Source organism: Panthera uncia (assembly GCF_023721935.1).
Source record: "Panthera uncia isolate 11264 chromosome D3 unlocalized genomic scaffold, Puncia_PCG_1.0 HiC_scaffold_8, whole genome shotgun sequence".
NCBI lineage: Eukaryota > Metazoa > Chordata > Mammalia > Carnivora > Felidae > Panthera > Panthera uncia.
This window is the reverse complement of record NW_026057586.1, coordinates 67,541,055-67,552,400: the sequence shown is the minus strand read 5'-3', so window position 1 is coordinate 67,552,400 and position 11,346 is coordinate 67,541,055. Positions and strand designations below refer to the sequence as shown.

Here is an 11,346-nt window from a genome sequence, read left to right as displayed (position 1 = left end):
GAAAGGAGGGGCAGAGAGAGAGGGAGACACAGAATCGGAAACAGGCTCCAGGCTCCGAGCCATCAGCCCAGAGCCTGACGCGGGGCTCGAACTCACGGACCGCGAGATCGTGACCTGGCTGAAGTCGGACGCTTAACCGACTGCGCCACCCAGGCGCCCCTGGACTCGTTGACTTTTAAGGTGAAAGTATTTTCGGTTTCTTAGTTTTATTTTTATGACGTCATGCCCCTTTACATGAATCTTCCCAAGATTTGGAAAGAATGAGTGCTCAAAGAATTAGTTCCTCTTTATTACTATGTTTTCGGGATGTAAAGGCACAGGTAAATCTCTTTATGCCTTTGGAATCTTGCTCTAATGTTGTATGTAATGGTGCTTCAGCTTTTCTTTTCCAGTGGTTTAATGGGCCACAGGAGGGGAAGCTCCAAGACATATGCACATTCTTATGTACTGAGGAGACAGTGGAAGGGCTGTCCGCCTCTTCTGTCACTGCATGGCTCTCTGGCTGGTGGGGTTCCTTTCATTTACCTTGCTTAGCTTCCAAAATTCAACAGGTATGTGTGTGTGTGGGGGGGTCCTCTGGTCAGCTGCTGATTCTTAGGAGACAGAAGTCCTCTCTGGGGCCCAAGTTTCCCTAGTTTGTTCTTTCTCTTACTTTAGGAAATCAAGTTGTGTTTGAAAGTTCTCAGAGAAGCAACTTGGATACAGAAGAGAGTGTATGGGACTTCAAGTTGGAGGATATAGTTTTGACCTGCAATTAGCCACTTAAATGCTGGTTATATGAAATAATAAATTAACGTGTACCTCACAGCGCTATTGGATATAAGAGAAGAAAGGCACGTTGAAAGTACTCAGCTCCAGGTCAACTGATAATTAAAAAGCAGTACGTCCCGTTAATTGGGCTCTCACTGTACTATGCAGTGTGCTGAACACATTACAGGTGTTATCTGATTGGATCCTCCCAATAACCCTGCAAAGTTAGGTAATAGGGACTCTGTTCAACTCATGAGCAAGTTCAGAGAGCCAAGTAATGTGTCCAGTGTCCCACGGCTTCTAAGTGGTGATGTTGGGATTTGAATCCGGTCTGGATAAAAAGCCTGTGCCCATAAAACTGCCTTCTTTACAGTAGGCTTGAGCCATTAAGAGTGGTCATTTCAAGGGTGTCTGGATGGCTCAGTCTTGGTTAAGTGTCTGGACTCTTGATTTCAGCCCAGGTCATGATCTCATGGTTTGTGAGTTCAAGCCCCGCATCAGGCTCTATGCTGACAGTGCAGAGCCTGCTTGGGATTCTCTCTCTCCCTCTCTTTCTGCCCCTCCCCTGCTTGTGCTCTCCCCACCCCCTATCTCTCAAAATAAATAAAATAAAAAATAAAAAAGTGGTCATTTGGACTGGAAAGACTGATTTTCCCATTTGTTGGTTAGCCAGTTGTGTTTTTTATTTGTAATGTGTCCCTGCGTGTCTTTTGCCCACTTACTGTTGGGATCTTTGCTGACTCTCCTATGAATTGGCACAAACTCCTGTGTTATGTACTTAACCTTCCTCCAGCTATACTTGAGGCAGCAAATAACATTCATCTTCCAGACATATAAAATTTTTATTTGATATGCTTTAGATGTTTTTCATTTTGTTTTTGAGAGAGGGAGGGTATGAGCAGGGGAGGGGCAGAGGTCAGAAGCAGACTGCACTGACAGCAGCGAGCCCAGTGCAAGGCTCAGACCCACCAACTGTGAGATCATGACCTGAACTGAAGTTGGACGCCTACCTGACTGAGCCATCTAAGAGCCCCTGTACTTGATATGTTTTACTATCACATTTCTACATGGGTCCTTCACATCGTCATTTCTCTTTAGGTTTATTCTGTACAATGTACTTGAAAGCTTTCATTCAGAGACACTCCAATATTCTGGGGACTGTTTTGTGTTCCACAGTGAGTATGGTCTATCTAAACCACGTAAGAGAACTTCTGTGCTGTATTATCTACAGGTTGAATAGCCTCAGTTAACTTTTGGATTTCATATCAGGGAGTAGAGCAGAAGCCCAACACAAACTTGTTTCTTTTCTCCCCCCTTAAATCCTGCGTACGGTTAAATGTTCCTAATCATTTTGTTGTTTTTACATTAATTTTCCACTTAGTTACTTTGGGATTGAAAATAAAACTGTTGATAACAGTCTTGAACGTGGATTATGAAACTCAGAACGTAATCACTGTTGACGATGGTACTCCTTGAACTAGCCCTGTGGATGCCAACAAGGAAGGAATGGTAGTACTGAAAATACATTCACTATTTCTCTCCTCACAGCAAAGTTCCTGCATTCGTGAGGATGATTGCTCCAGAGGGCTCCTTGGTATTTCACGAGAAAGCCTGGAACGCATACCCCTACTGTAGAACAAGTAAGCCTGGTCCATGGCAGCCGTTCTACCCCTCCGCCCCACTGATGAGGGGGAGAGGGACTCCCAGTATCGAGACCTGTGAGAAGGGTGACACCTGAGAAAGCCCTCTGTGGGGTTCTTGGGGAGTCACGGCAGGTGCTGTGGCAGAGGAGAGATTGCACTGGGTTCCTCTCCTGAGACCTTTGTGAGGGGCATTGATTCATTCCCTGCTGACAGCCACCTGGAGGTCCTTGCTGATGGCACTGGCTCCAGGGGTGAGACCTTAAAGGTCATCCGCACTCAAAAATGTCTTTCGGTGTAGTTTCAATAGTATTGTACTCATCTTGCCACATACTAGGGGAGGAATATGGCAGACTTCTGAAACGGTTTCCTGTTGTTTGCTAAATTAGCCTTAAAGTGATGTATTGCTTTTGTGACCTCATTCCTTTTACCATTGTTTTAAAATTACGTTATTAATTTCATAACCTAAGGTATCCTGTAGTGTCACTCGTGTAGAAACTTTGCAGACATGAACTACTAATTGTTCTGTGTTTTCAGGTAGTTTAATCTGCGTGATATTAAGTAATATGACAGATTGTTTTGACTTTGATTAATATTCTGAAATTTTTCCCCTTTTATTGCCTACCTGCCCATTATGACTCAGTTGTAACGGTGAGTAAAACTATTTTCGTGTCACATACTCTGCATCTTTAAATTTTGCTTTACATAGTTTATTTTCAGTCATTGCTTACTTTTTAAATTAAAAGTGTCCAACGCTGCATGGCTCCTCTGTGCTCTTTCCACCAGCCCACACTCTCCCGCATGTTCCCAGTTAATGGGGTTTTTTTCCAGCCTTGTCTCAAACTCTCCCTGTTGACTTTATTTTGCTTCTGCTACTTCCTTTGAATGCCGTATTTGCTCACCAAACCTCTCAGCTTCTTTAATATTAGCCCCGTATGCTGCATGACAAGTAGAGTTGTTTAAATTATTTAAAAGCATGCAGCATTTGGTTTGCCTGGTAAGTCTATAAAAATAGGTAGCTAGTGATTCTTTGTCACTTGAGGATCAGTCTTAGAGAGTCAAAGCGCAGATGCTTACGCTGGGGAAGGCTCCCGCAGACAAAAGCCCCAAAGAACTGGTGAAAGATCACTGTTATTTTGCTGTTGTGTTTTCTACAGAATGAATATATGAAAGATGATTTCTTCATTAAAATTGAAACATGGCACAAACCAGACTTGGGAACATTAGAAAATGTAAGTTTCAACTCTGGGCTTTCAGTGCAGAAGCCTGGAAATGGGAATACCGTAGTTCATTTTGTCATGGACAGACCATTTGTCACCAGGGTGATCTACCTTAGACCTACCTGGACCTACCAGGGTGCGTTCGATTGCGGTGAGGCAGGCAAGCAGCCAGCAACAGACGGGCTTTCCCTGTCAGCCCCCTTGCTTTGGTGCGAGAGTGGACTGGTGAGGTTGCCGTTTTTTATCTGGGTCAGGGAGAGCAGAGATAAAATTCACAGATCATCCCCAAACCGATTTTAGCCATTAATTTCAGGTTTTTTTCACCTTTTCATCTCTGTGTTTGGCAGAGCTACTCTACAAAGCAAACTTGACTGCTTTAATTTTCACCTCTGCTCCACTTGGCTGGGGCTGGGTTGATGTCAGAGAAATGGCCAAAAGGCGAGAGGGAAGAGCAGCTTTCAATATTTTATAAAAATGTTGACAAGCTTCTGGTTTTTACAAGTTGGTGCACATTGATCCCTAAAATAAATTTCAAGAAAATCATTATTTAGGACTCAATGTAATCATTAACTTTTGATGAGGCTTGTCAAAGAATTTGGGGAGGCGTCTGGTATAGATTGATGCCCTCGGCCTAGTGGCTGTCCAAAGTGTGGCCTCTGGACCAGGAGCAGCATCTGGGAGCTTGTTAGAAGTGCACCTTCTCAGCCTCCATCCCATACCTATTGAATTAAAATCCCCAGTTGGGGGGGTCCAGCATCCTCTGTGTTGTGGTGCACGCTCCAGTTTGAGAACTACTGTCCAGCCTTGTGCTGCGCTGTTATAGGAGAGAAAGTTCATGTTATGGTAGATTCTGCTTTTATGTGATTGGTGCCAATTAATAGAACTTTTGAATTATGACTTGTATTTGATTTGAGTTCTTCTTCCTGAAGATCATTTGACATTTCCTGTTGTTTTTTTCATAGTGATTCTAAAATTTCGAGTCTAAATGAGAAGATTTGGTATGCTGCAGTCAGTGTATGAGTTCATGTACCTTTTCCAGCTCTCAAATGGGCGTATCTGTGGCAGTTTTTAAACCGTTCTTAATTGGTTCATAGAGGGAGTTTCAGAAATAAATGATTAATCAACACAAGGAATGGAGGAATTGATGATCCTACTGAAACTGGAAAGCTTTAGGATAATCAGATTCAGGATAGGTTTTAAACCACACAGTGCAGCTTCTTGCAGTCTAATATGTCACCTTATGTTTGTCTAGGACTCAAGGCTTGCAAGAACATTGTTGTGTATCGTTGGGCTAAACATAGGTTCGGTACATTTGGTTATATGGCTCATGTCTAAGGACTACCAGGAAGTAATGGTGATGGGTTTCTGTTAATCGGCAGCATCCTCACACCTCCCCCTTCCCCACACTTATTTTTTAGGGCTACAGGGGGGAAAAGATTTGTACATCCCTTAAGACTTCAGACAACTAATTTAGTGAGGTAGGAATTTGGGTTTCTTTTATTCTTCATAATGTGCTCCAAAAGGCTCAGATAAAGATTATATACATAACTGTAGTAGTTTTGTCTGGTAAGAATAGTCTACAGTTTGTTGTGTTTCATTTATCTTTGTCATTTTTAGGTACACGGTTTAGATCCGAACACGTGGAAAACTGTTGAAATTGTTCACATAGATATTGCAGATCGAAGTCAAGTTGAACCAGCAGTAAGTACTGCATAGTCCTCCGTGACATTTTAACCTGCTGCCTCTTAAAGCTAAAAATGATCTTCACTCTTTCTTTTACGGCCTGCATTTCTACACTGAAATGAGTCTGGAGGTCAGGTGTCGGTCCGTACAACAAAGAGACCAGCGAGTAGGAGAGAAGGTTGTCTTTTGTGTGGATTTCACCTTTACACAAATGATCCCTTTGAGAAATGCTGGTATACCTGAGATATATAGAGGTTTGTTTTCATTGGGGGGGAAAGGGACTGACATTATTTTACAAAAGAATTCTCCCTTGAACTTCTATAAATAATGCGGGTCCCTTATACTTTTAAAGAGTGGTTAAGAAAGCTTAACAGTTGTACAGCTTCCTAATCTTGATTTTTACTAGATGTAAATATTTGTACTTTAGGCTTTTGACTTAATAAAAACACCCCCCGCCCCCAAAGGTGAAGACCTGCATTCTCCCAAAGTAAGACCCTTGTATTACTCTGCTGCAGCTTGTGAAAATTAACTCAGTTCTTATCTTGGAGTGTGGTGGGTGCTGCTTGGTTTTGCAGGGCACGTTGTGGACTTTTTATACGTTAAGATAACCAGTGTCCCTTTTCCTGCTAGTCCAGAAAGCAGAAGCTTTGAAACAAGAGTGGCAGGCATCCCTTCTTTCTGTCACAGAAAAGCCCAGTGTATTCAGTTAGATTTTTATTTCATGGCCTTTACGTTTCATTTTCAGTGCTTATTGTCTGAACCTGAGCAGTGTTGTAAGTTGAACAGAAATAACCTCAACAAGTGCCTGGGTGGCTCAGTCGGTTAAGTGTCTGACTCTTGGTTTCGGCTCAGGTCGTGATCTCACTGTTGGTGGCATTGAGCCCTGCGTCGGGCTCCGTGCTGACAGCGTGGAGCCTGCTTGGGATTCTCTCCCTCTGCCTCTCCCTCTGCGCTTCCCTGCTCATGCTCTATCAAAATATAAGCTTAACAAACAAACAAACAAACCCCAACACTAAATGTCTGGTTTTGCTGTTGCAACTTAAAAGTAACCCTTCTAAAACAGAGGTCTCCCACCTTTTCTCTGCAATCACTGGGGTCGAGACTGCCAGCAGTGACCTGCTAGACTGGATCCTGTTTTGTTAGGATATCCTCCCTTAATAGAAATGTAAGCACTCATGAGGGACCCTTGTCATAGAACTTCTTAAATTTTAGTTGTGCTATGATTTGAAGTTATTTTCAGTTCTAAGGAGAATTCCACCTTTGAAGTTATATAGGATTTTTTTTTTTTAAATCCTCAGAAGTGAATGTATTTTCTGTTTTAAAAACAATATTCAAGTGTCTGTTTTGCCTTTTTTTACCTCTGTGTCTTTCGCAGCCACGATTCACTGAGTGTGAAAGAATGGTGGTAGGAGGACAGTGTTTGGGAGTGAGCAGTGCGTGAGTCGGTTAGTGGGCGGGGGCAGGCTGACCTACATGCCTGCACCGACAGATCACCAGATCATGCCGAGCAGCCGTACGGGTGCCCCAGGGAAGGCATTCAGTTGGTGTTGTTGGTGTTTGGAACAGTTGTGCTGGCCAGACAAAATGATCGGATCTTGTGGTTCATGGGTTTGCATTCCAGGTTGTTCTCCTGCAGAATACAAGACACCTTTGGTCTTGCTGGCGTCATAAGAGCGGTTCTTTGTTCTTGTTCTCAGGCTAAAATGGGTGCTCAGTGTTTGCAGGCATGAATGCAAGTGGGAAGAGCAGTGAAGGCTGATTGTGCAAGAACCCTGGAGGCCCTTGGTCTCATGCCTTCGACCCCAGGCTAGCCTTCAGCGAGGAGAGAAAAGGCACTGTTGGCCCCGAGGACACATGACAACAGCACTTGAGATAGCTGCTACGCTAAGGCTGAGCGGGTGCTTCCCTGTGTGGAATGTTGTTTGGGATGGATCCGTAGGGAAAGAGCTGGATTGGGCCCAAATGAGAAGAGTCTGTATCGTGAGTCCATGGAGCTGTGTCTAAAAACATACATTCTGAAACTAGATTGGCTTCAGATTCAAATTTTGAGGTTCTGCCACCTGCTGGCTATTCAGTCTCGGATGGGTTGCTTACTCTCTCTCTCTCTGCCTAATTATCTCACAGCGTTAAATGTGAGCACTTAGAGCACCACCTAGTTTAATAAATGTTCGCCATTCTTGTCTACAGTTGTGCAGGAGTTCTGAGACCTGTGTTCAAACCAAGCATTGTTGGGGAGTAAATAAATATGTGTATGTGGTTTTATTACTCAGTGTTCGTAGCTCCTGTTTTCCAAGTTACATTTTAGAGATTAGTGAGATAGAAATTTATTTTAAAGTTTACTGAATTCACAGTACTTTTGAGTTGAAGCACACATAACATTTACCATTTTAACCACTTTAAAATGGACAGTTCGGTGGCATTTTGTACAAGTATATTCTCACCATCGCCATCACCCAGTTTCAGAACGTCTTCATGACTCCGAAAGGACGCCCTGCACCCATTGACTGTCACTCCCTTCTCTGCCTTCTCCCCAGCCGTTGGCTACCACTAATCTGTTTTCTGTTTTCATGGATTTACCTCTGCTGGATAATTCATAGAAGTGGACTTCATAACAGTACATGACCTTCTGTGTCTGGCTTCTGTTACTTCGGCGTGTTTTCATCCTCGTTGTAGGATGTGCCATCACTTCATTTCTTTTTATGGCTGATAACAGTCCAGTCTGTTTATGTGCTCATCTGTGCATGGACATTGGGTTGTTTCCACCTTGTGGCTCTTGTAACTAGTGCTGCTGTGGACATTGTGTCACAGTAGTTGTTTATGTGTTTTGTCAGTTGTGAATACTAAAAATACAGCTGATACCATGTAGGGATGCTCAGACCTTTTGACGTCCAAAAGGAACCCTGACATACACATTTACCGCTGTGAAAGGGGAGAACGGAACTCTGTGCTGGGAGGTGAGGATACTCTGAGCAGTTGTAAACCCAGGGGTGTGTGAAGCCCTGGTGGGTGGGGGGTGAATTGTGGGGCCGGTGCCCATCCCAGCAAGGAGGTAGGGAAGAGACGTAGTGGGGCAGGGGCTCTGGGTCTGCCCTTTTCTTCCACTCATCTTCTTCTTTCCACACTTCAGGCACAGACATTCACCCTCACACCCTCCCTTCAGCTTCCACCCCATCTATTTGGCCATGAATAGTTAATGTTTGTCTTAGGATTAGCGTCTCATGCAAACATCTGGACCACCTGGCCATCTTTACTTCTTAACCAGATCCACTTTGGTTTTCTGTTTTGATTGGTTCATTTGATTCTGCTCTTTGATGTTCCTTGAAAATTCTGGTCCATGGTGTTGGGAAAAGTACACATTTGCAGTTCTCAAATGACAGCGTTGTCTTAGCAGTCCACAGGTACTGAGTGCCTGCTCTGTGCTGCTGGACTAGCCCTGCAGTAGCTGTCCAGGGTGGTACAGAACCTCCCAGAGGCTTGCAATCTGACTGAGACCAGCCCAGTGCAGTGAAACGGTGAACAAACGGCAGAGCCTTATGCATGGTCCAAAGTGCTGCAGGATTTCAGAGAGAAGAACAGAGTGTGAGGACGAAAATCTGGGAAGACCGAATGGAGGAGGCGTAACATGAGGAAAAGTACGATTTGATGGGTGGAATAGTCTACTCCCACCCTCGTTACATTTTTCTCTCTTACCCTCATTACTCTGATATTGTAAGTTTGTTTTTCTCTTCTCCCTAAGTAGAGATTGCACCATGGAGGGAAGCGTCTTTTTTACTCCTAACTGTTGTCTTCCCAGCTCCTTGAACAGTGCCTGAGCTATGTTAGGTAGTCAGTGAATGAAGGCATTGTAGGCAAGTGGAGGTGCAGGTGCGTTATCCGACACTGAGGGGAAAGTTGGAATAGTTTTTAGAGTCGAAGGGGACCTGAGCTACCTCGGCCTCATTGCTTTCAGACCGTGTTTTGTGTACTCCTAAGAATTTCTTGGAGCTCACCAGTTTCTCCGGCTGTCAGGATGGAGTGACTAGAACATGGGGCTGAGGAGTTCCCTCTGTCCCCCTCTCCCAGCATAGTCCTGCCCGTCTGACATTAGTCTTCACCATAAAATGGACTTTGAACACACAGTTCTGCAGCCACAGAAAGTTTGATTTCGGGGCTAACCACCCTGTTTTACAAGTCAGGAAACTGAAGCCCAGGTAAACGAGTCTTTTCCCAAGATCGTTTAGCCAGTGCCAGCAATGGAAATTCTGACTCTCAATCCAGGGTTCTTTCCACCGATTTTCCAGTCTTCCATTTCAGAGCTAAGGCCCTGCTTTGTCACTCGTCAAGCTGCTGGCTTCGTTTCCCTGCTATTTGTTCTGTCCTGACTTCCGGTACTCCTTCCTCTCTGTCTGAGGCCTGTGTGTCCTGAGGGTCAGACAGCATTTCTTCCAGGGGATTTCATTCACGTTGGAATCCTCTACCCTTCTGCTCTTACTCGTTTCATTGATGTATCTTGGTCTCCATGTTCTCAAACTCATCCCCTTTTCAGAGTGAGGACTTCATCAGCATTTGTTGAGTGAACCCGATGAGCTTGAGAATGATGAGGAAACTAACCTTTGTGAGTCAAGACATTTTATAAAATCAGTTTGATGTTAACTTGATACCTGGGTTGGCAAGGAGGGAGAAGAAACAGGCACCCACTTACATTGCCCCTGGGTGTGTAAATCGGCACAACCTGTTTTGCGGAATTACAAATGTACAGCAGAATTCCATTTCTAGGAATTGATCCTACTCAGTATGAAGTGACAAAGGTATAAACGTATGACTGGAAACAGTCTGACGTCTAAATGTTTCTCCATCAACAGGGACTAAGCACCTTATGGGTCACCTGTATAGTGGAGTTCAGTTTGATCATTAAGAGGGAGTGAGCTCTATTTGTACTGATCAGGAATCCTTCACAAGGTAATGTGGGAGAAAGATAAAAAAGAGTACATATAGGATGCTTCCATTTGTAAGAGCATAAAAGGGAGAAAAATAGATCTGTATGCATGTACTTGCTCATGTATGAGACAGTCGGGAAGAAAGTGAAAGGCGGTAGTGATTCCTTCATGAACGCTGGTGAGGGAGCCAGATGGCTGGGGAACGGGGTGGAAGAGTCGAGGTCTGTCGGACGTGTGTGCAGCGAACTGTTGGGGGACGTCTTCTTCTTGCTTAGCGTATCGGTTTTCTGTTGCTGCACGACGCCTCACAAATTTGGTGGCCAGGGAAGGCAACCTCATCGAAGGAGTGCCAGCCCTGTGCCGCACATACGTAGCCTACTGGTGAGAAGCGTGTCGTGGGTTCCACCAGTGCTCAGGGGAGGAGCTTGTACAGGAGTGTGACTCGTTGTGGGAGTCCCCTTGGGACACGTCTGCCATGCCATCGGTCAATTTTTAGTACCTAAACCTCGCTCTTCAAGGATTAAAGTGAACACTAGAATCAAGAGTTTAGTAACTATGACTGGACCAACGATGTGGATTTTTAGTAGGGAGACCTTGAGGGTGTGGTGATCTCTCAGGAGTTCAGGCTGTGGCACCTTAACCCCTGGAGGTTTTGGTCTCGGTCTGACTGAATCCATGATTTTCATCTGGTGGGTAATGAACTCTGGTTTTTCTTGAGTGAGCTAGTTTTTCTAAAAACTTCTTGAATGACTGAATTTCTTTCCTGCCTATTAACATGCTTTAAAAGAAATAAAAGCAGTTAATTAGTAATTTTGAGAGGATTAATAGCCAGGTCTCCTCCCCAATCAGGAGTAATGTGAAATAGTTGGGAGTTCAGGAAACCCAAGAATTTGGGGGGTGCCTGGGTGGCTCAGTCGGTTAAGCGTTTCACTGGATTTCTGCTCAGGTCATGATCTCAGTTTGTGGGATTGAGCTCCATGTTAGGCTCTGTGCTGCTGGTGTGGAGCCTGCTGAGGATTCTCTCTCTTCTCTCTGCCCGTCCTCACTCACGCATGCATGCTTCTGCACGCTCTCTCAAAAGTAAATAAAATCAGCTTTAAAAAAAAAAAAAAAAAAAAAAAAAAAAAAAAAAAAAAA

The 11,346-nt window shown here is 44.2% G+C and overlaps 1 protein-coding gene across 6 annotated transcripts in view; it reads left to right on the top strand.

Annotated features, from left to right (window-relative positions):
* The window catches only part of PITPNB (phosphatidylinositol transfer protein beta), a 65,278-nt gene that overhangs the window by 17,883 nt on the left and 36,049 nt on the right, over positions 1–11,346 (top strand). For all 6 annotated transcript variants that reach the window (XM_049619798.1, XM_049619799.1, XM_049619795.1 and 3 more), the window contains 3 exons: positions 2,299–2,396; positions 3,546–3,622; positions 5,228–5,311. In XM_049619798.1, coding sequence (XP_049475755.1) covers positions 2,299–2,396; positions 3,546–3,622; positions 5,228–5,311 — 259 coding nt within the window. The remainder of the gene's footprint in view (positions 1–2,298; positions 2,397–3,545; positions 3,623–5,227; positions 5,312–11,346) is intronic.